Below are 25,373 nucleotides of genomic sequence, written 5' to 3' on the forward strand. Positions count from 1 at the left end.
CACACACACACACACACACACACACCCTCCCCTTTGTGCTCCTCCTCCTCTGAGCTCTGGGCTCATTTAAAGGCAGCAGTCCTCTGGCTGGAGGGTTAGTTCAAGACCTGCAGGAGTTCAGCACACAGGAGGACACAGTGGGACTTTACACTGAGGGACATATATATATTTATATATCTATAATATATAACATTTATTTTGGATAATCTCTGATCTGATTACTGGAATAATGAAGTCTCCAAAGCTGAAACCTCAAGGTAAATATAAATGTGTTTTTCTATCTTTATTTATAATAACAATAAGATGCTTTCATTGTCACTATATTTTCATTTAAATACAATATTCCAGTAGGAAATATTGTATTATGACCTGACCATGATTTTCTTTTCTTATTTTATACCTTTAATAGGTCTAATAGGTTTCTGATCAGCCTCTAACTCATCTGAAACCTTATTGATCCAATAAAATATGTTTCTCCTAAATATAAAGTAATAAATGTCATGCTTTTTCTGTCTTTTCCTTGCAGCGAAATAAGTATTTAAATACATTATTCCAATAGGAAATATTTTATTATTACCCTTCATTTAATGTTTTTTTTTTATATTGTAATACCTTTATGAGGTCTAATAGGTTTATTATCAGTCTCTAACTCAGCTGAAACCTTATTGATCCCCAAAAATATGTTTCTCTGAACTATAAAGTAATACATGTCATGCTTTTTCTGTCTTTTCCTTGCAGCTAAGTTGGTGCAGGAGGAGGACCTGAGCGACGTGCTGTGTGAGTTCGACGCGGTGATGGAAGACTTCACGTCGCCGGTGGAGAAGCGACACTTCAGGTACGATGAACACCTGAAGACGATGAAGAGGAGGAGCAGCGCCAGCGTCAGCGACAGCGGCATCAGCGACTCAGAGAGTGAGTTACTGATGATGATGAATTATTATTATTATTGTGCAGGAAAGGTTCAAGCAGTATCTTAAAATTGTGCAATAAAAAGTGCAAAGTGACACCTGAGACTCCAGAATGGAGATCAGGTACTGCAGATATTATATAGTTATGATTTGTTTTCTGCATCTGTCACTTATGGTTGATGGTCTGAAGGAGTTCTGCCCTCTTTGCCACAAGATATAGTCCCAAGAAGTCTGTCTTTTTATCAGAAACTCATGCATTTTGCCTCATTTATTCTCCTTCTCTACTGGAGTCTGTGTTACTTCTCCTGCTCCACTTCACAGCAACATCTTTGTGTGCAGTTTCTTATCATGTGCCATCAAGAGGGCAGCAGGGGAGGCTGGCAAACTGTTGCATCCATGCATGTATGCTCTCACACACAATTACACATCAGCACAGAGAGAAAGAGAGGGAGAGAGAGAGAGAGAGAAATCCTTGGATCACAGTCCAGAGATCTGGGCGTCAGATTAAGCTGCATATTTTGGCACACCTGCCCCCGTATTGTGGCTGCTCCTCTAAAGTTTTACTGTCATACATTACTGTATTACTCTGTTTTAAAAGTCTGCTTCCCCAGCTGGAGAGCTGGCCTGAAAATGTGATAGCCTCATATGCTGACACACAGAGAAAATATGCCTCGGGTCCCCATGAGCAAGGATAGTTTCCCAGACACGTGTGAGTGGGTTAGGACGTCCAAGGGGAAGATGTGGAAAGATCTTTTATAGTCTTCAGCCTTCTGGAAAGGCTGTTTGTGGAGAGGGGACGTACAGTTAACTGCAGACTAGAGTCACATGCATGATAGATTCAGGCAGTAACACTGGAGTTTGGTAGTTGCATAATAACTTGGGTTCCAGTGGTTTTTTGTGAGAGTATCATCAATACCCACAATGTTTACTATTCCAGCTATAATTATCACATCACCACTATGATCTTGCATTAAGCAACACCAGTGATAAATGCAGAGGGAGGGTGTTCGGACCTGCGTCTGTGGTGCTAATGAGCTTGTTGATTTGCTCAAGGGATCAGATTCCTGCATGAGCTCTGTCCTCTCCATGGCAGTCTAATGAAGAGGGACCTGTCCCACGCAGGGACGAGCTATTGTGTTGCAGCCTGATGGATGGACCGACTGTTGGACGTGCTGATAAATGACGCAAAAACTGTGCAGCGGGGTCTCATAGATCCACCCTAGAGCGTGCATGTGAGATAGAAAGAATGTAGAAGAAGGAGAATGTGAGTGGCAGAAATTAAAAATGAGAAAAGAGAGGGAGTCATTATTGTTAAGGCCACAGCTCTGAGTGTGTGGGTGTGTGAGGCCGGGCGCTCCCCGTTGTGTGTGGCGGCTCCTATCTCACGCTGTGTGTTCAATGCTGAGTGGTGGGAGTGGTACAGGTCAGAGAGGGGGGAGCGAGTAAGTGGTCGACATCTGAGACACGGTTAAGGTCCGCTGGAGGTCTGCACAGAGGAGAAGGATAGACGAGGACAGCTTTAAGTGCTGCCTAATCTTCTTTTTGTCACACACACTTACTTCATACTCACATAGATATCATGGTCAGGCAGGTTTGACACTATGTGAATGAGAAAAAAGTAGTTTTTAGTGAATGAAGTACACACCCTGTAGTACAGGAAGCTGCATAAAGTCTACTTTCTTCGCTCTCTTCCTCCAGTTAAAATGTGTTATGTCATGTGGTGGTTTGAAATATGGATCTGGCAGAGTGAAAGTGGCCATTATATCATTTATGTAAGCATCTGTTTAGAGTTTGGGTGGTACACGGGGAGACAGAAACAGCGCCCGAACAAGAACATGCCCCGCTCTGGTATCAGACTCCAAACGTGTCAGAGATAAATCTTGCTTAAGAGCAGGGGAAGAGTTGCATGAATTCAGAGGCGTCTCTGACGGGGACAACCTGTTATATTGCTGTCACTAAAGTGCCACAATGGAGATTTAGTCGCTGAGTTCAGGTTACACGTTTTTTTTGCTCTGGGTTTGTTCAGTCAGTGCAGGAGAGCAGAAACTGTTTCTACTCATATCTTCTCAGGGGTCATCAGCGTTGGCGTTGGAGTACAGTTTTTACAGCAGAGACTTGTACACTTACAAGCACATGCATGTGTGTGTGACAGGCCACAGAGGAAGGGTGTCATTAGAGGAGAATGCAGTGATTACACCCTGAAGCTGCTCCACTGACACAGATCAGATTTGTGTGTGTGGGGGGGGGTACAACGAAAAAAGTGAACGTCAACTTAATCAAATCCGTCTGTATTTTGTTTTCCTTCCTTCCTGACAGGTGCAGAGTCACTCAACAGAAACAGCTTCAGCTTCAGTGACGAGAGGCTCAACTCCCCCACCACCAGCTCACCTCCTCTTATGTCACCAAAACGTGAGCGACACTCCTCATTCAGTTTGCATACCATAAACCTTTACTGTTACTTACTCTGGCAAAGCCCTGGGCTGCAGACAGATTCTGTAAAGAGAGTCACAGTGAGATCCATTACAAAATATAAATTATCATTTATACTGTCTGATGCTGCAGCAAAGTCTCACGGCAGTTCGTGAAATGGTCACAAAATTTAATCTATTTGATTCGTGTACATTGACACGGATTTCCCTTTTTTTCATGACGCTCAGCACGACTTTCAACAATGTATTTTTGTGCGTTTTCCTACGAATGTCCAGCAACACGGGACGCACGTGTCAATTTCCGCTCCAGTTTAAAAAAAAAAAACGACTTAGTTAGGTTTAAGAAAAGATCGACTTTGTAAAGATTAGGCAACAACACTACTTAGATAGGTTTAGAAAACAAAACTACTTTGTTTAGGAAAAGATCGTGGTTTGGGTTAAAATAACTCCGCAAGTGGCGTAACTTAAGTACTGAAGTTACGTGACAAAGTAATCAACTTTGACTTGTGGTTTCACGCGGGATACGAACACTGGTCTCGTGGGCAAAAGTCCTGTGTTTTTTGCTCTCAATACTTCGCAGTTCACAATTACGTGGATTACATGAATTGATTTTGTGAAATTCGCATCTATGTACACGAATCAATATGTTAAACTTTGTGACTATTTCACGAACTGCTGTGTGACTGCAGGGCTGGATAATGTGTGTGATTAAAGATGCTTATAACTCTTCGTTCTGCTTAGTTTTGAATCTGAATCTCTTTCTTTCCCCTCGCAGCCAAACTCGGAGACACTAAAGAACTGGAGGACTTCATCGCCGACCTTGACAGGACATTAGAGAGTAAGTGCTAATGCAGCCTAGCTGTCAGAACCCCTGATGAATTAGCCCTCACTCGCTGGCGCCACCCGCTACTCGGGATTAACGGGAGCGTTTGTTCTCTATGTCAGCTATGCTAACGACCACTCATAAAGTGACACGGGAGTCCATCCCCTTAGGTTTCTAAGAAACAAGGATGTGTCAGGACGATGAGGGATCCGGGGCGTGTTATGTGGACCGTGAGGCCTCTGGGGGGGTGAGAGGCAGCGTATTGCTTTTCACCTGTCAGTCAACTCTGAAGCAAGTGCTGCAACCAACACCATGCAGTCTGTGCACGCCACATAGCACTGTGAACTAGGGATGGGCAGATCAATACTGTGGTATCGATACTTTGATACTGACAAGTTAAACTAAAAAAAATATCGATAATAAAATTATATAAATACAAACGTGGATGGCTGCATCACTTCTAAATGTTTTTACTACTTTTATATAACGTTTGTACCAAACCAGCCCTGACATATTTAGCTGTCCCGTGTCACATGATGCTGGCAATCACATCAGAACCTAGTGCACAGTAAATACAGCAAGATGACAACAACAAGAGTATTTAATAACTATTTTTTTACACTTAGTGGCACAAACATTTTTATTTAATTGTCCTTATATTTATTTATTTATTTATTTATTTATTTATTTATTTATTTATTTATTTATTTATGGACGATATGTGTCATGTGATTTGCCTTTAAATGTAATGATTTTTTTTATTTTCAAAAAAATTAATTTAAGAAATGATCTGTATCGTATCAGTAAAATTGAAACAAAAATTATCGGTATGTATCAGTTCCATCCTTTTCTCCCAGAGCTCTGCATATGTACATACATGCATGAAACTGTAACCTGAGAGGGCAACAGGGCGTCGTTTAGTAGCTTAGAGAACGTCACAGGTAATAGACACACATGCTTCTTTACTATGAAGCTTGAGAGTGTTTTAACTTGCATCAGAGTATAAGGAATGTGTTGCTGGTGCAAACCTGGGCTGAACTGTAAATGTCAGGAATGGAATGAGGCTGAAGTTGAAACACTTTCCTTATTTACATGTTCCTTTCCTTTCCGCCGCCCTGCTCTGTTCTGTGTTTTGGCCACTGAATGTCCGTCTTTCACGGCTCGCAGGCGTCCTGTCGCTGCGTAGAGCTGGACATGCAATCAGCCAGTCGGGCAGTCGGCCAGCCCCCCCTGTTAGCCCCACAGAATAGCGTGTTTATGAGGGCCACCAGTGTTTACGATGACCGGCCTGTAAAACAGAACGTCCGCCCGCTCTGAGAATAGAGCTGGCGACCGAGGAGCCCGTTTTAATCATGTCTGTCTGTCTCTTCTTAGGCATGTGACACGGAGGCTCACAGTCATGTTGGAGTGTAGCCATGAGGGAAGGAAGGAGGGAGTGGATGTCTGGACCCCCCATTGAACACCGAGAACCACCCAACAGGATGGAACAGCAGCTTCCAAGTGGCTCCACCTCGAAGTCTGGTCCAGCTAAAGTTAACCCAGCACTAACTCCGGGCCACCTGGCTACTGGACTGCAACACGGGTCAAAATTAGCATCGAATGGGGAACCTGAGGATAAGAATACTTCAGCAGCAATGATGTAACGGACTCCATGAAATGTCGTGAGGAATGAAGACGTGGAATATGCGCTGCAAAGAGTCACTGGGACATTTATTGTCAGATTCACAAATCACCCCACAGATCAGATTACACTCCCTCATCCAAAACTTGAGCTGGAAGAGTATTTAAAAAAAAAAGGCTTTTTATAATAGAAATATATTGTATTTTATAGAGCTTCTTATTGTAAATTTATCAGTCTTTTTTTGGGGGAAATATATTTTTGTATCTTGTGTAAATAATAATTCTATTTGTTGGTATTAACAGGACAGTCAGATTAAGGTTTGACACTCGTTGACTGGAATAAAGTTGGTTACATACTTAAATGTGAACTGAAAACTTAATACCTTCTGGAAAAAAAAACTGGAAAGCGATATATGTATTTAATACAGCTAATGCCTGCCAGAGATGATATTAAAGTTTGAAATATTGTTCTTTTAGTAACACGGGCCTCCTCTCTTTATTTTGGACTTGAAACTTCTGCGGCTTCTGACAGGATGTTTCAGTAATCTGAATTAAATGTGCAGCTGTATTTATTTTACTTTCTCTCCTACAAGCCATTACAACCTACCAATGTAATGCATCCATGTAATCCAATAGCATATTTCTCATCTATTTCATAAAGTTTTTATATCTATACTAAAATCAAATCGCATAAAATAGTATTGATTACCTCCAGAAGCCGTGGAGCACAGTAGGTGAGGAGCTGCTGACTGGCTGAATTGGAGCGGTAACGCAGTGGGGATCTTTGAATGACAGCTGGCTCCTCACCACCTCCTCACCATCTCAGCACTTTATTAACCCACCAACACCACTTTCCTGGTTTGTCCTTCTCCCCGTCTCTCTCTGTGTGTTTCAATACTGATCTCCCTCTGATTTTTTGGCTTCCTAGGAAGGCAAACCAAAGACTCACCCAAAAAAGACTGCATGTATTAGTGTAGGAAGAGCGGGGACATTCACTTCCTCCCGAGAATGTAGAGTCATACATGCAATAACACTCGGCCACAGACACACTGAAATAGATATTACACGTCTCTTACCTTCTGTGCTCATTAATCAACCATTTGACAAAGCAGCGACTTACGTAACTTCTGTAGCAACAGGGTCTATTTCCAGAGGTGGAGGGAGACCGGAGGGTGCGACCCCTTTCTGGCCCGGCAGCAGGTGTGGCTGAAGTAATCTTGTGTGAGAGGCACCCCTCCGTCTGCTGACCACCAGGGGTTAAAGGTCACTAGCTATGAGCAGATACACTTCCATACTGGTTTCATGGTGGCGGTGCAGCAGGTGCAAACAGACTTGGGACCACAATCACATGTGATCGACTCATGTACTTAAACGTTCTCTATAAGATATTCAGAGCGTTAATATAGCAGCAAACAACTATTTGCGATGTAAAGATATAGATGTCTAATGTCTACCTGAGCAAAGAATGAAGTCGTTCTCCCTCTGTGTGTGTTGTAATCAGACCCAATCTCATGGGACGGCGTAAACACAGCGCGACATTTCTGTCATGTCATATCGCATTTTAGGGATTTAATGTTGTGAAGCGGCTTTTCACGTGTCATTTAATGTCACATCGTTACCGTGACACGGTCGCGTTTGGTGAGACCAGGCTGTGTTGTCCGAGCTTCTCCGTGCTTTGTTTACATAGCCAGGCTGGCCACACATGCCTTTTAGTGCTTGTGAATATTCGCGTACTGTGTGAAAGTACTCTTGACAAAAACAAGAGTTCGAAAAAATATGTTGACGTGCAAATTAATCGCTCAAAAAAGTATGTAATGGCCTTTAGTCTCCAAGTCGAGACAACCCTGCTTACATCACTATGGCATCATCAGGGTTATTTTCTCAGACTTTAGAGAGCTCTTTCTAGAGCCACAAAAGACGTTGCACAACAGTTTTCACAGGCTTAGTGGTGCTTCTCTTGATGACAAACTTCTTCAACTTTAATGTGGCTCTACGTCCTCACTTGGCCACTAGCTGTATGTAAAGGAAGACATCATGATGCGCCTCCTTTCCTTCAGACAGTTACTGATCTCATCTGAGCTGATTTGTGCTGCAGCCTTTGATTTTATTTCCTGTGAAGTCTCATGTTTTGAAGAACTCAAATGCCCACAAGCTGAGAGTGTCTCACAGCTGTGCACAGCTGCCGTTCACAGTCAGTGGATCCAGCCAGCCGACTAGCAGTGCGTGCCAGACTGCTTTAATCTGATGGCAGGAAGCTGGCATGGAGACACCCGTCTCCGTGTTGTTTCTTCAGTACAGTTGGCAGAGGGAAGCTGTGGGCACTACGCCTCTGTGAGTCCACCTATCTGCACTGTTCTGCACCACGGATCAGCTGGCACTGATCTGAGAGACCATGTTGACACAACACATGATCCTCTGAGGGCAGCGGGTGGGATGCCCTTTCTTCTAAATCAACCTCCCCATTTGGCAGAGGATGGCATCTTTTTGGCAGCATGGGTCAGTCCTGTAGAAGTGTTGGTTTTGCCAGTGGACAGTCTGTATACATACAGGGCTGGAAGTGTGGGAAAGTATGAGACCCGAGCTGGATAGAAGTTAACTTAGGTATTTTTTTATTGAGAGAGAACCCTGTAGACGGTAGCTGTTCACGGGCTGCAATATGGTGTTATTGGGGCAAGCTGGCGCCGTCATTTATGTCCACTAACAGTGCTTGTTTTTGCCTTGACAGGCTCTGATTGTTATTAGAAGTGTCTGACATTATGGATAGAGTCTCGCTCAAGGAGAAGTCTCATTCTGAAATCTGGCAAGGTGACAACTAGTGGAATACAATCATGGTGGAAACGCAAGTCACAGCCGGACTGAGTTTGTTGTGTTGGAGTACAGAAAGCGTAGCTTAGTGTTATCTAAAAGATTTTCAATGTCATGGCTGAATATTTAGTTTATTTCGACAACGTGGATGAGGTCTTTGAATCCGATGGCCACCCGTATTTATTTGAGCCAAAGTATACGGATATTCAGATTTCACAACGAAACTTCTCCTTGAGCGGGACTTGGACACAATAACAAACAGACCGGATCAAGAGAAAGGTCAGAAAACTGATTATTTCTCTGAATTTCTCTTTCCATATTGTTGACAGAGACTTATAATAACAATCTGAGCCCGTCAGTGGCAAAAACAAGCACTTTTAGTGGACGTTACATTATATTGACGCTGCTCACCTGCCCTCGCAGCTCGTTTTTGCAGCTGCCGGTTACAGCGTCAATACTGGACCAATTTCAGAAATTGTTGTCCCTGTTAGACACTTAGACACAAAAACATGGGAAAAATAGGGTCCAAGTTGATAAATATATAAGTTATCCTTTAACTTCTATTTGGCTCGAGTCTCGTACTTTCCCACACTTCCAGCCCTGTGCGTATACGGGCTGTACACTGGCAAAGCCAACACTTCTATACGACTGACCCAAAGATAAGGTCTAAATTGAAAAATACCGAAGTTACCCTTTAAGGGGACACAGTAAGGAGAAGGGATTAGGAGTCTTCATATATAGAAAGCTGAGGCGGATAGATGCAGAAATGGACGGAGAAAGACAAACACACTAAATCCTATAACCATGTGTCAGTCTGTACATCAAGATGGCTTCCTATATGGGAGGCCCCTCAAGACTGCTGAAGTGGTCGTTCTATGAATAGGCTGGGCAGAGACACACAGATGTGTGTCCACATCACAAAGAGACAGAAATACACAGAGCCAAATATCAGGTTCAACTTACCGCCGGGTCTTCACATCGCTGCTGTCCAGATGTCCCCGCTGTAGAGCAAGGAGAGGGGAACATTAATGAGCGTCTATTTATTTATGTTGGTCTCTTCAACTGTGTGAACAAGATAGTGTTATTTTGTTTGTACATGTATGCATATATATGAGTCATAGAGAGCGGTGTGTCTGTGTGTAGATGTGTTGGTGTATGAGCATGTCTGTGCTTGTTCGTCATGTTTACGAGTGTTGTTTGCAGGTTGTCCTTGTGGTCATGAGGCTTTCCTTTACGTGTTCTCCGGGAAGGTCAAGTGAACTGGAGATTTAATATGTGTGAATAAGAGTCCTTAGCCTGACCCGCCAGATAGTTCCTTACACAGAATCATCTAAGAAGCCGTCATTGGAAAATACTTGGCAGGTGATTGGATGAACCATCTGTCAATCAAACTCTTGCCCAAGCCAGTCGGAAGAAGAGCGAAAATGTTTTTGCTCTTCTTTCAATGAAGAAATACTCTCCAGTTTTGATATAGCTGATGCTATTGCAGCATCTATGCTAACTTCTTCAGGAGCCGCCATTGTTGTTTTGAACAAACAGTCGCCTCTTCGTCTCGTCTCGCACTATGGTCTCATACAGGTAAACCACGCTCGTAGCTGCAGTAGCTCCTCACAGGACGCTGATTGGTCTTTGCTCTAGCTTGCCGGACACAAACACATTACTTGAAGCCTGACAAGATGGATTTTTGTGTGATATGTGATCCCCTGATTCTCGCGTGATCTCGTGACATTGCGAGAATCCATTCTCTGTAAAAGAGTCCTAACCTCTGCAAGAAGTATATCTACTTTGGTTAAAGCGTTTTCAGTGCTGTGAAGTGGTTGAAACCCTGACACAAAGGCTTCAAAAAGATTATTAAAAGCACGGCAATCTAGTAATTTACCATATAGTATAAATGTTCAAGGATTTTGGAAATAAAAGGAAGATGAGAGATGGTTTAATAATGTCAGTTTGAAAGGCAGAGGGCACTACCTCAGTGGAAACAACATATTTATAATATTCACTAAACTGGGTCAAACGTTTTTTAAAAGTATGATGAGTAAGTGTAAATGCTTCATATGCACAGACAGCAGGCTGCTCCAATGATCTCTGAACTCATTCCCTGACAATGACCAGCTTTCACCATTATGACATCAGGACTCACTCAAATGAGGATTGATGGGCAGGTTTGGCTGTCATGGAGGTAATTATTATTGCCTCTCCTTGACCTCATTCAGTCCCTTAAATTGCACATCCATTATGATCTCCATCATCACTATCAGATTGACTTATCTGTGACCTGACTGACAGGATTATGCTCCGATGCAGCCGTATTACCTTGACCCATGATAATATCTCTGTCTTCAAATGTAAAAACAACACTGAAGGATGAAGTAGTGGATGGTTAAAGCGTGTTACTGCTAATAAAGACACCTCCCTGTGTCCGTGTTTAATGTCACACAACTTATGACTAAAATTACTCTGAAATGGTATGAGCATGATGAAATATAGCCTCATCTCCACCTTGGGAATTAGGTCACTGTTCTACGCAGGCAGATGCTTTACACTCACACACACACACACACACACACACACACACACACACACACACACACACACACGCAATCACACATGGCCGTTGGGATGTCTGACACAATGTGTGGGTGTGTTGTTGGAGCTGACAGAGCAGTGAATTTACTGCTGAGGAGGACGTCCACGCAGCTGAAAAGAAAGCTCAATAGCAGGTGCTAGATGGTTTTCTAAAGACTCATTCCTTGAGGGAAAAACGTGACTTTTTGGCTGGTTTGGTAACTAAGAAACAATGTCGGACGTGTACACTGATTAAAAACTGGACAAAACACACAACCCAGCGTGTTATGACAATAGAATTAAATCTGGCAGTTATGAAATGGCTTCAATCATTTTGCAGGTTTTCTGTCCATCAAATTTTGGTGACACAAGACACAAGAGACACAAATGCACTACAAAGAGACACAAATGTACTACAAAGAGACACAAAGAGACACAAATGCACTACAAAGAGACACAAAGAGACCACAAAGAGACACAAAATGACTACAAGGAGACACAAATTCACTACAAAGAGACACAAAATGACTACAAAGAGACACACAATGACTACAAGGAGACATACAGAAACTACAAAGAGACACGCAATGACTACAAGGAGACATACAGCAACTACAAAGAGACACGCAATGACTACAAGGAGACACAAAATGACTACAAAGAGACACAAATTTACTACAATGAGACACAAAGAGACACAAAATGACTACAAAGAGACACAAAGCAACTACAAAGAGACATGCAATGACTGCAAAGAGACACAAAGAGACCACAAAGAGACACAAAATGACTACAAGGAGACACAAATTCACTACAAAGAGACACAAAATGACTACAAAGAGACACATAATGACTACAAGGAGACATACAGCAACTACAAAGAGACACACACTGACTACAAAGAGACACAAAATGACTACAAAGAGACACAAAATGACCACAAAGCGTCACAAAACAACAAGGATAAAACATCTATAAAGTCTGTGTGTCTTTAGTAGGAGAGGTGGCGGGGCTTTTTGCATGTCTGTGCTCAGGGTCACATTGTCTCATAATCCGCCCATGTATAAACCTACTGTTAGCATTGATCAAAACCAGATCATCTTGATTCTTCTTGTGAATCATGCAGGACGTCTACGTGGCCGAGTGGCCAGTTCTCAAACAGACTCTGAGTCAGTGTGTATACGGTTGATTAGTATAAAGGGGGGAGTGACCCTATGTTTCCAAACTAGTGAGTCACTGCAGAGCTGCACGTATGATGGATACGGTAACCCCCGAGAGGAGCTGTGGTGACTGCATTCAATTAGTCAGTCAACTGAGAGAAAAAAACTCTCGTACAGTGAGACATAAAGTTCACACATTCCTCGTGCTAGCCCATAGTGTGATGTGTCTGTAGCCGAAAATCCTCCACAGAATTATCTTTCTGTGTGTGTGTGTGTGTGTGTGTGTGTGTGTGTGGCTGACCCCAGATGGCTCTGTGCTGTCCTGGTCCTCCTTCCTACTGTCGTAGACGGGGCTGTCTGGCTCCCATCTGTTGCTCTCTCCATTTCCTCCCATTTATGCTTCTGTCTTTCTGAACTCATCTGAACTGCTCCTAATAAACAGATCCGTGATGTCCAGTCTTCAACACACATCCCTCTGTCTCTGCATCTCTCTCCTTTAAAGGAGCGTGAGATAAACACTGACCATCCAGAATATCCCTGGGCACCCTTCTTTCATATTTGATTATTGGAGGCCTTCTTCTTGCAATATATTAATCAGACAATGATACAGATTTTAGACAAACACCCAGCCGAAAGAGTAAACAAAAGCGAACAGTTTACAGACCGACATCCTGGTTCAAGTTTGAGCAAACAGAGTTTTCCGGTTCAATGAGTGACTAGATGTTACAGGTGGACAAATACATGGGTTTAATGTGGCTAAACTGTGATGTCGCTCTATGTTTCAATCACTTAAGTGTTATTCTGTAACTGCTAGATGGCAAAAGTGACACAAATAAGTCCCAGGTTTTGATTCTTCTGGAAGTATCCTTTAAATGAAGGGAAAGAAAGGGAGAAATAAACTGAAAAAGGCTTTTAGAGTTGTTACCTTCACACCAGAGCGAGACAGATAACATAACCGACCATGAACAGTTCCTAATGTAGGCCTACATGATAAGGTCTATGCACAGCACATCAGTAAGTTTTACTCTCCGTGTGACTGTGTCTCTCTCAAGGAATGTTATCCAGTGATGCAATTTGTCCCCTCTTAATTCCTAAATGGCCCCCTGTGCAGCCACAATGAACCCTCTCTTCTCTCAATAGACCTCTCTGTGGTGCACACTTATCTGTTCCAGTGGTGCCAACAGGAGGATTAACCAGAGAGAGAGAGAGAAAGGGGGGAGAGGTAAGATGGATTCCCCCTGTTACTGTGTGCAGATTTAACATTTATGTAAACCCATCAGCGTCAATATTAAAAGCTCAGGGAGAGTGTTGTGGTGACGTAGTTTAAAGAGCGAAAGAGACACACAGGGTGGATGCAAGGGGAGGTGGATGGCTTGTGTCTAGAAGGGAGTCCGCAAACTGCAAAATCTGACCTGAGATCTGCAAAAACTTGCCAAAACTCTCGCAAGATTCGCTGCCTGACGTCCTGAGGTTAGGACTTTAACCATTCGACGTCAATGCCTAATCTTAACAATCTTGCGAGAGTTTCCCCAGTTTGCGGGCTCCCTTCTAGCCACTACCAGGTGGATGGGTCCAAGAAACACAAGGCTTTCATCCAGGAGACTGGTGTTTGTGTCACATTACAATCAGCTGTTCGTTCATGTCAAAGGTTCACAACGTTCAGTGTCATTTTCACTGTACAAACGTAGTAGTTTTAAGGCATGTTGTTTTTTCCTAACCCTAACTAAGTGGTTTTATTGCCTAAACCTAAGCAAGTATTTTTGTTTAATTCACAATATTAAGCGCGTGTTTATTGCGACCGAGAAGTGACGCCGAGGGGTCTGACAAAGCGTCAGTATGTGACAACTTGGGATGATAATATCTAGCACTCAGACAGTAGATTCAGGGATGGTGGCGTTTTAGGGGATGTGAGGTTGTAACGTACTGCTGAGGCAGGGAAAGACAAGCTGTCCCCCACAGATTTCTGTTTAATACACCCAAACCTCCCTCAAAGACCTCTTCATTAAAAAAAAATGTTGTTGTTGCTGTAATCTGTATAACGTATAACGCAGAGTCACGTTGCTTGCACAAGCTTTAAATGACCAAACATGTTTTGGCATCCTGAGGCCATTACAGTATCTACAATCTGCACAACATTTTTCTATTTCAATCCGTGTTTGGATTGATTTCCTAATTTCCTGCACGTAGCCACTGGTTTCTGTTCCTGCTGGTATGAAAATATGTGTACAAATCCGCTTGCAGACATTCAAAACTTCCTCATCATAAGCACTTATTTCTTTATTTAATCATTCTTTCAAAAGCATCAATGGTAGTTTTGAAAACTGCTGAAAAGAGAGAAACCAAAGAGACATAACAAGCTAAACTTTTACACAATGTTCGAGCAACTTTCATGTCTGAAGTTGATTATCATACTCCAACGACATGAAGTTATGCTTTAGAAAATCATTGATCCTAGTGGACTGATGAATAATAAATAACTGTAATATTGTGTACATAAAATATGTTTTAGTGTTCCAAATGCATTATCATTAAATATTAAGTGGACAGCTGCTGTTTAAATCCTAATAACTTTGGGTGAGTAAAGATTATTTTAGCAGACAAAGGCTGTTGTTAATAATTAAGTTGCAACAGATGTCCCTCCTCCTGCTTTCACTTCTCCTCCCATCCTCCCGATTTATCTCTCTATCCCTCCCCATCTTTCATCCCCTTCCTCCTCCTCCTCCTCCTCCACCCTGATCAGCTCCTCTTCTCCAACCTCCTCCTTCTCCTTTATCTCTGCATGTCTCCTTTTCACAACTTAACTTGTCTTCGTCTATTGTCTTTTATACCTTTCTCTGTCTCTCTTGCCTTTCACCCACAACACGACCTCTGGCATTACGAAGAAGAGAGGGTTTACTTCTTCTTCTTCTTCTTCTGCTCTCTGTGTGTTTTCCTCCTGCCTGCCCCGTGGCCGGGTTATAAAGGCGGGTCAGGGTTTAGCTTTGGGCCGGCATCGGCCCCCTGTCATTAAGGCTGAGTATACACGTGACTGGCTTTCCATAGGAACTGGACCCTGAGGGGGAGAACCTCACCTTAGCTCACCTGACTGACGGTGAGAACTTTCTTCTAGACTGTTGAAGTCCTTCTCTGAGAGCTGATGACTGAATCGAACAGTAAATGTGCCGTTAAATCAAAACAATGTGCTAAAATTGGCTAAATAGCACCACAGAGCTGCAGATTTAGCTTTGTGGTTTCATCACAGTCAGTGAGCCCTGTACATTACAGTTGATTAGTTGGTGATATACTGACGTTTTGAATGACAGCAGTAATTTCAACAGAAAGTTGAACAGTTTCTTCAAAGCTCTTGTGTCAACACTTTGCATTTATCTTAAAGAGTTACTACTTTAACTGCCCCCTCAGGGCAAAGTCTTCTGTTATATCCTCGACGGCGGAACCTAAAGGAGTCTGTTTCATTTAGTAGAGCCTGCAGGCCATCAGTGAAATCAGCCCCTCGCATAATTACTGCCCAATACAGACAAACGCTGTCCTTTCTTTGACAAAGGACAGGGGTGTGTCCTTTGTTTTGGCTCCACGCCCGGCGTGTGACAGAAAATAAGAAACGGAAAAAGACAGTGTTTGATGCTTTATCCCCCCATCACCTGCTCTGTCCATTCTTGCCCAGATTTATGTTATTTTTAGTCCTGTCATTTTAAATTAGAGTGGGATGGGCTTTCTTTCTTTTATTAAAGTGCACAAACCTGCGTTTAAATCATATAGTTTGTTCTGTGTGTGCACAGTAGCCGTCTGACCCTGCGCTGGTCGTCATTCATAAATCACACACCACACGCCAACGAGTGGTAGCCAGGATTTGTCCCTAAATGCATTAGATTTCTTTTTTTGCAAATGCACCTCTAATCAGCTGAATCTTTGTTCATTTGTAGGATAATAAATGTCAAATTGAAATATTGAATAACCCCTCCTGTAAAAGCCGAGATCTCGATCCATCATCCTGTCCTCCCTCAGCACAAATACACAGAGAAAGTTCCAGAGAAGGCCTCAACAAGACACTGCATGCTTCCCGTCCTCTCTGAACTCTACTGAACACATTTGTCATGATCAGTGAATTATGTAGAGTAGAGTTTAACTGAGAAAGTTGTGAGCCAGCTGGTGATGAAATATATTGGCTTAGCTAACACAAGTCGAAAACTGAATTGTTAAATTCTTTCATCTCCACTGGACGGACAAAATATGCATTTATTAGCTATATCAGTGTAAGACCTTCTATCAAACCCTTACACTCTAAAAAAAACTATATAGCTACCGTATCAAACTACTGTATGTTGGCAAGACTAACTGAAATAATTCAAATAACCTTGGGTTATTTTAAACTACATTTAAGCAACATATCTTCTTTAACACTCCACCATGATGGTCACTGAAAATATATCCTCCATTTTTATGTTAAAGCCACTACAAGGAACTTTAATTTTGTGTTGATTTTGGCGGTCCCTGTGGACAGAAGCGGTAGTGTTTCCGAGCACCTGACTCCCTTTAAATTTTACTGCAACAGTCTGCCCCTTGCAGTCCTGGTTCTGGTTCTCCTGTGAACCTGCATGATTTCGTCTGATTTCGCTGGAATCGGACTCAGTGGCAACGATTACGAGCATTAAGAATAACTATGTAGAAATTTGTTTACTTATGTAGCTCATATGGCCACACTAGTGAATCTTTCTGTTGACTCTGGCCAGCTACATGGAGGGAAATGATATTGGGAGGATAGCAAGAATCTCTGTGCGTCAGCTAAAAACACATATTCATGTCTGATTTCAAGATTTTCAGATCCTTCTTTCTAGTATTATATTGACTCCTACTTTGAGTTGAATTTAAAGAAAAGTAATTTAGTTTAAGCACTTTTAACTTTAATTTTTGGTTTCATTGCTTATATCAAGATAAAAGATGTGAATCTGTCATTTTCATAATGAAACAAAGCCTGCGAACCAGTTCAGGCCGTTAACTTGAATCCAACGCTACACTCACACGGCGTCCTCCTCGCTCTCACTGCACCATAGAACCGACGCACCCTTGAGCTGGTGGCGGCATCTAGGAGTGAAAAACAAAACAAAAACAGGAGCTTTGCTCGGGCTGTGTCAGCTGGCAGAGAAGGAAAGCTCATTCAGAGAGGCATTTCCTGACTGCTGAGGTAATTAGGCCCATCGAGCTTCAGACACACACAGGAATGACCGAATCTAACCGTGGCTACGCTAATTAGACTCGTTAGTGCTCTTTATTTTGTGCTCTCTTTGTGCAGGTCGCCAACATTTATTCAGTAATGGAGAGAACAGGAAATCTACATCAGTGTTGTGTCATTTCCGGCCGATTAGGCAGTGAAATAATATTAGTGACTATTATTAGATGAGGAGAAATCATCAGCACCAATCATTTAGACGTTTAGGGAGGGGAAGCAGGGAGAGAAACATCTCTTGTTTTTTCCAAAACAGGTCCGACTCCTGGCTTCAGTGGAGGAAAGGTCAGGAAACACACACACATACACAAGCCTCTTCTGTTGTTGTCTTTAAGAGGTATATAGTCTTGGGAGGAATGCATGCGGGTGTGGGGTAAATTGTATGTTCTTTTTCAACGATACGTCGGGATAAGGCCTTACAGATACTCGAGGAAAACTGGACCATTTTGGCCTTTTGTATCTCACACAAACTCCCAGAAATCCCTCTCTACCTGTCAGAGTCTCACTACGTCATTCATCATCATTAAGGCCATTACTGCTCCTCTCCTCAGGGCTGTTGTTGGGGATAAGCTCCGGCTTAGACGTCTGTCTGCAGGACGCTACAGTCCTGAGGTCAACGGCTGCAGCTCCACCCTGGTTTTGTTCTCGTGGGGAGAAAGAGAGAAGAAAGGCATGATGAAGCATAAACATAATTACAAACACACAGAGACACACAACACAGTCTCACGGCAGTTCGTGAAGTAGTCACAAAATTTGATTCATGTACATAGACACGAATTTCCCTTTTTTTTGTGACACTCAGCACGACTTTCAACAACCTATTTTTCGTGCTTTTTCCTACAAATGTTCAGCAACACGTGAGGCACGTGTCAATTTCCGCTGCAGTCTTTTCAAAATAAATCTACTTAGTTGAGTTTAGGAATAGATCGACTTGGTTAGGCTTAGGCAACAAACTACTTAGGTTTAAACTACTTAGTTAGGTTTAGGAAAAGATCAACTTTGTTAGGTTTAGGAAAAGATCGACTTGGTTAGGTTTAGGCAACAAACTACTTAGTTAGGTTTAGGAAAAGATCGACTTGGTTAGGTTTAGGCAACAAAAAACTTAGTTAGGTTTAGGAAAAGATCGTGGTTTGGGTTTAAATAACACTAGAAGTGCTGTAACTTAAGTACAGAAGTTACGTGACAAAAACTACTTAGATAGCTTGAGGAAAAGATTGTGGTTTGGGTTAAAATAGAGAACAGGAAGTGCTATAACTTACACTTATACATGGATACGAATTGATTTCGTGCTGACCACCAAAAAAAATTTGAAATTCGTGTCTATGTAGACAAATCAATGCATTCACTATTTCATGTCTATTTCACAAATTGCTGTGCGACTGGGCTGGGACGCCGCACACAGATGGAGAAAGGCAGACTGTGTTCGCCAGGCTGCGGAACCTCATGAAGCTCAAGTGGAGAGAAGCAGAGGAAGCGGCCGCAGAATCCTGCAAAGCAGCTGATCTTTGAGCTAACAGCATTTACTCTTAAAACACACTATTTTTAGTTTCCAGTTCATTGAAATCAATATATCGACAGGTTGGGATAGACATTATAACATTGGAAGAAACAAAAATAAACAAAACAGTATGATAAATAATGGGATGGATATGGATAATAAATCAGCCAAAAGAGGTGACACCCACCTCTCCCACATGTACAAAAGGGAAGAGGCAAAAGGGATTTATAGTAGGGACCACAGAAGAAGAAATGAAGGAGGAAGGGCTCTGAACTTCTTCACATTCACATATTCTGGAGTTTGGAGGTTCTCCCAGTCAAAATAAATTGTAACCAGATCAATTTTGTGCAAATATAACAACCAGAGAGCAAGATATAGAGGTACATAATGACCCCGTTACAGTAGCATCGTTCCTTTCTTCATCACTCATCAAGACAGTGATACTGAAGGGGTCTTAATTCATTTACATTGGTCTGAACGCAGACATATGCTGGAATGCAGCTGGAGGAGAGAGAGCGAGAGAGAGAGAGAGAGAGAGGGATGGGGGTGATTAAAGGTCTTGCCAGACCAGCTTGGTTTGACGTGGTGGTGCGAGAGAAAGAAGCAGGAAGGAAAGAATGAGCCGGAGAGCGAGGGAGGAGAGGGAGGAGAGGGAGGAGAGGGAAACAGAGGGGGAGAAATCTGCAAAACAAATCAGTGCAGCTTCTGTTGTGCTCACAGAGACTCCAATAACAAACTCACATCTCCACGCAGGAAGAGGAACAACTGACAAACAGCAGCGACAACGAAAATAAAAAAAGCTTTCTGATGTCAGTCACAGCTTGTAGCCATGGCAACGGGTCTCGAGCCAGATGTGTGTGTATACGCCAACACGAGCGCACAGTCAGCAAGTATGCAACATATTGTCATGTGACTATGAGCTCGCCTTTCTGTGCCTCTGAGAAGGGAAGTGTACACAAAGTTTAACCCAGAACAAACACCACAAGTGGCCGACTCTGTCAATGAACACACCTTCAACAAGCAAGGAGGGAATATATGGAACATATTCCAACCACTGTGAACAAATTTAAAACTATTAAACTAATAATTCAGGCCAATTTGAATATACGTCAGTATTCAACATCATGTTTGAATTTGCTGCGAAAAGCTTTCTGTACATATAAACGTCTACAAATATTTGCATTTATTTACAGATTTTCACTTACTCAGGTAAGATAACATTTAATTTGTGCACCAACACGCACAAATGAAGCGTTATCTTACCTGATGTGTCATTTTATCAGCCGGGAAGCGAAAGAACGAGCGAGACCCGAGACTTTTGGCTGTGTAGTTTTTCAAATTACGTATTTTCACAGTTTTATACTAAACAGTTTTATGACAAACTTTCTTGACTTGTAAAATTAACTTTTAAACTGACAAACAAACGGAATCAGAAAAAAATATTTGTCTCTCGCCGTTGACTACATATTTTTTTCGAAATAAGGTCCCATAGTGGACTTTACCTCTCGATATAAATACGATTAACTTGATTTGACTTTGGTTCAACAGCAACAGGAGACCGAGGAGGAGGACAAGGACATGCATCAGCGGTGCAGAGGAGGTCAGAGAATCTATTAGAGCTGTGTAGCGTCCCCCACAGCTCCAGGCGTGTCCTCTCCGCTCCACAAACACTTGGCCCTGTCAGAAGGAAAAGCCTCCCTGCCTGCCCCATAAATCAACATGTGTGAAGAGACTCCACAAGACATATCCACATTTAAGTGTTGGAAATAGAGCACGTACTAGAAAAATGCACCAAACCCTTAAATTAAACACATTTTTAGTGTCAGTTACTGAAGAGCTGTCGTCTGAGCAGGATTTCTGGGTGTGTTTTTTTCTTGTGATTGCATTTATAAATGTTACGAAGGACACAAACTTGATATTTAACTCATTCAAACAGTGTTTTTGTCTCACAAAATTAGATTTTGGGATGCTACTGAATCTAAAAAACACATCACATGTTTGTACAATAAATAGCGAGTGTAACTAACGACTCAGGAGTCACAAGCACATAAACAGAACGTTGTTTACCAGTCGTCAAGGACTACAAGCATTATCATATCTGTTCCTAGAGCTGACCACCGTAACTCTTTGCCAAAACCACATCCTCCGAGTGATGTCAGACTCATCACAGGACTGTAAGAAAGCGTCTGAAGGGGGAAGTATTAGTAATGGAGCTTTCACTGTCTCTGTAATGTCTCATTTCACAGTACAGGGAGTGTAACAGTGAAGGATGACCAGGACTATTAGACAGTTAGTTTGTCATTTCACACTTTTTTACTGTTAATTTAATTGCATTTCTTTTCATTTTTCAAAATAAAATATGTATGACTTTGAATGGAGGCTTTGTGGAGGCAGACATGGGGAGGGTTCAAATTGGAGTCTGTGGCGGCGAGTTTAAGCTGTAAGTGGTGAGAAAACCCAGCGATGCCAATACCCAGTGGAAAGGTTTCCCCGTCCTTGTGTCTCAGCTTTCATTAGCCTGATATTACATGCATGCACACACACACATCCAGCTATCTGGATCTGAGTTAGCCATTTGGATTGGCTCTTAAATGTTCCACTTCAGGCTTACCTGAGTTATTCAATAACCAAGCACATGGTTTCAGATGACAAAATGACTTTTCCAGTGAGGCTCTACGTGTGTTAATCTGTTGAAACTTTAACTGCCTGGCAATGATAGAGAGAAACACCAACATGACAGCAAAGACTCCACCTAAACTACAACACTTAGTAGTTAAACTTCAACTGTGTTAACCACAGAATGTGTTTAGGTTACATTACTGGTACCACACTAAGGCAGACATTTGTTTCAGTCCAATGCTCATTTCATGTTTGTGTTCCCATGCCAGGTAGGAAATGTAATCCCTCCAGATATCTCACCACGTAAAGACTCCAGATACCCCAAACTGCTGTTCAAACAGTCCTTCTCCATTAGAGAGGTGACATTACATGTATTAAGATCCAGATTTTGGAGCCAGGGATCAGTACAACAGGACCCGTCCTTCCACTACCAGCCAGTTGGCAGTGAGATCCTCTCCCAGGCCTTGATCCAGGAGGGGGTTCTTGGTTTCTCTGGTTTGGAAGAGCTTGCTCTCTCTCCTGAAGACACTAATCCATAGAGGTCTTTGAAACACTCTGAGTCTGGCCTCTTACCTTGGACAAGGTTGCCTTGGGAGACAATAACAGGAGCTGTTGCCCCTGACAACACCGATCCTAGGGGTCATAAGGGCAAGCAATGCCCTCATAACCCACCACCTCAATAGGGGGCAATCCTCAGATGGGACATACCCTTACTACATACTACAAACAACACAAGTTAAAAGAGTATAATGGGATTAATTGAAAAATATTCAGCCGGTGCTGCAAAAACAGCACAAAATAAACCATTTAATGATATTTTCTGCATTCATTCCAACATATGACACTGATATATTAACAAGATGTTGTCATATTTAGTGTACAAAACAAATGTATGAATAAATGTATAAAGAAAAGAATACAGAGATAAATAAGTTTGGGGAATTAAATAAGGGGTAAAATACTAAGGGAAAATCATGCATAAATAAATAAATAAATACATTTGAAAATACATATAAATAATAAAATATAGATTTTTATTATTAAAAAATAAATGAATAAAAAATAAATGCAAAAATAAATAGATAAATAGAGAAATAAATAAAAGTGGAATTAAACAGAAGAGTAAATTACTATAAATATTAATACAAAGGTAAATAAATAAAAAAGAAAATTAAAACAGTATCAATTTATGTCATATTTGATCAATTATTAATGACACCATTTATTTTGAATACTATGTTTGCTACTTTTAATGGCATATTTATTTATTTATCGAGTCATTAAATTTATTCATTAATTTATTTTTTTATTTTGGCAGGTTCCGTCCTCCATAATTTAGTAGCTTTCACAGACATAAGCCCACGTCTGCAGGGTCTACATCATCCAGTCTAGGTGAACTTGGATGATGTGCTGACATACAGTCGTGTAATCCTCTCTTTATAGCAGTTTGTTTTTCATCACTACTCCGACTGTCTGACTGGCTGGCCGTACATCTGCGTTATCAGCGTGTCTGTGTGTCAGGTGCTGCGACGCTCTGTCTTCAGATCTGTCAGCAGCTCGGCTCATAAGGCTCCGCTCAAGATTTCAATGTGCAACTCTATTAGGACTTGACAAGGGGGGGCAGGTGTCAGGTGGTCATTCGCTGTGTGTTGTCTGCCAGACACAAGTGAGATCTCTGTCAGTCTCTCTCTCTCTTTTACCACACACACTTTCTCTCCACAGACTGATATTAAAAACCAGCTACACATATGCACACACCAACCACACAGTGATTAGCGAGCGCTACTGACTCTAGACTGCCTAATGAATGTGCCATAAAGCTCTTGGACTGCTGCCAGCTCTCTGCCTACAGTATATACCGCCACAGAGATTTCAGCCTTTGTGTTTGTGTGTGGTTACCCTTAAATGCTCACCCATAAACACAACAGTAGCCTATTGGGTTGATGCTTTCCCTCATGTCTGTATAGCATCTTTATATTATTACATCCTCCTACTTAAAAGCTTCCTGTATCGCTGATTTCACCATTGCTCGTTACCAGAAAACACTCACACATGGCGACAAACACGCAAACAGGGTAGCTCATAAAACCACACGTCATACACATGTTTGAGAAATTTCCACATCTACTGACCACATCATTATCTTAAATCATGCTATAACACGTAACATTCCAGCACGGTCTCATTCCCAGGGCGTCAAATACCGGCGCTTTGTCAGCGTTCGATACCGTCGCACAAGTCGCCCTTTTAGCGCCGGTATGCGACGCACCGGGCTTTCTATTAACTACAATGTACAATGCAGTGTCAACAGTAAACGCTCAGGGAAAGTCCTGTGGTGATGTAGTTTAAAGAAGGGCTTTCATCCAGGAGAGCGCTGTTCGTGTCCCGTGAGTTACGTTTCACTTTCACTTTACAATCAGCTGATCGTGTCCCGTTTTCACAACATCAAGTCACATTTTCACCGTACAAACGTAGTCATTTTAAGCCCAACCATGTTGTTTTATTTTAAACCTAACTAAATGCTTTTTTTGCCTAATCCTAAACAAGTGTTTTTTTTGGTGGTATCTAGCAGTGAGGTGAGGAGATTGCAACCAACTGAAGCCTCTCCCGTGTGCCAAGCGTGTTGGAGAGCTACGATGGGCGGCACAAAAACGTGAAAAGCTGGGAGCAGCAGCCCACGAGGGAAAGCGTTTGTCCAATCAGGTGCCTTGTGTTTAGTAGCAGCCCATCAAGCGTCTAATGTTGGGAAGCGAGGTGATCTCTTACGATAGAAAACGCCTCTGTGGACACATACCATAAGAGTAGTGTAGGTCATCTGGAGCAGAGCTGGTGCGTAGAGTGTGTGTGTACGTGGGAAGTGAGTGGTGAAGCAAAAGAGCGAGAGAGTGGCGTCGACGGGAGCGAGTAACGTCATCGGCTCCGGTCCAAGCAGGAAAAGTTAACAGAGTTTGGTTTGTCCGTTCTGGGCCACCGTAGAAACATGGCGGTGCAACATGGCAGACTCTGTGAAGAGGACCAGCTCCCTATGTAGATATAAGCGGCTCATTCTAAGCTAACGAAAACACAACAATTCTTATTATCAGGTGATTAAACAATAAAGAAAACATACTTATTAATAACATATTCCATTTCTGCTAATAGATCCCCCTAAATGTTACACACTGGTCCTTTAATTCACAACATTAAGCACGTGTTTATGCGACTGAAAAGTGACGCCGAGGCGTCTGACAAAGCATCAGTATGTGACGAGTTGAGATGGAAACGTGTTGAACATTCCTGCACTGTGAACACACTTCTATACAGGCTTGCAAATATCTGATCAGCTAGACAGGCTGGTATCAATCACAGCCAAATGAGCACACACGTTCCTGATTCTACTGTTTAGACAAACACTATTGGACAATCCAGGGTTGCCACGAGAACAGCAATCAATCACAGCCGGTCAATTCCTCCCTGTGGTGCCTGTACGGTCTATATAGGGATCAATCATGCTGCAGTCAACACCCGAGACAGTCACAGTTACTATGTACTGTATGTGCGTCGGTGTGTGAGTGTTATCTGCTTTGTCAAACACGAGTCCAGACTGAAATGTGATGACATCAGCCAAAAGTAACCAAAAATAGTCTGTTCAAGTTTTGCACGTTGTGAATCACCAGCTACAGTTCCTGCTGATTCTTCTACATCTGCACTAAATGTGTCTTGACTCATACAGTATCTGAGCACGT

General features: G+C 42.2%; 1 protein-coding gene across 1 annotated transcript; it reads left to right on the top strand.

The window, feature by feature from the left end:
- The first annotated feature begins 96 nt into the window (after positions 1–96).
- Positions 97–6,260, top strand: rgcc (regulator of cell cycle). The gene is made up of 5 exons (XM_037790541.1): positions 97–257; positions 739–912; positions 3,225–3,317; positions 4,113–4,175; positions 5,535–6,260. The coding sequence occupies exons 1-5, from the start codon at positions 230–232 to the stop codon at positions 5,540–5,542; spliced, it is 366 nt and encodes a 121-aa protein (XP_037646469.1). The 5' UTR covers positions 97–229; the 3' UTR covers positions 5,543–6,260.
- Positions 6,261–25,373: the final 19,113 nt, after the last annotated feature.

This window comes from Sebastes umbrosus, chromosome 13 (assembly GCF_015220745.1).
Source record: "Sebastes umbrosus isolate fSebUmb1 chromosome 13, fSebUmb1.pri, whole genome shotgun sequence".
Taxonomy (NCBI): Eukaryota; Metazoa; Chordata; class Actinopteri; order Perciformes; family Sebastidae; genus Sebastes; species Sebastes umbrosus.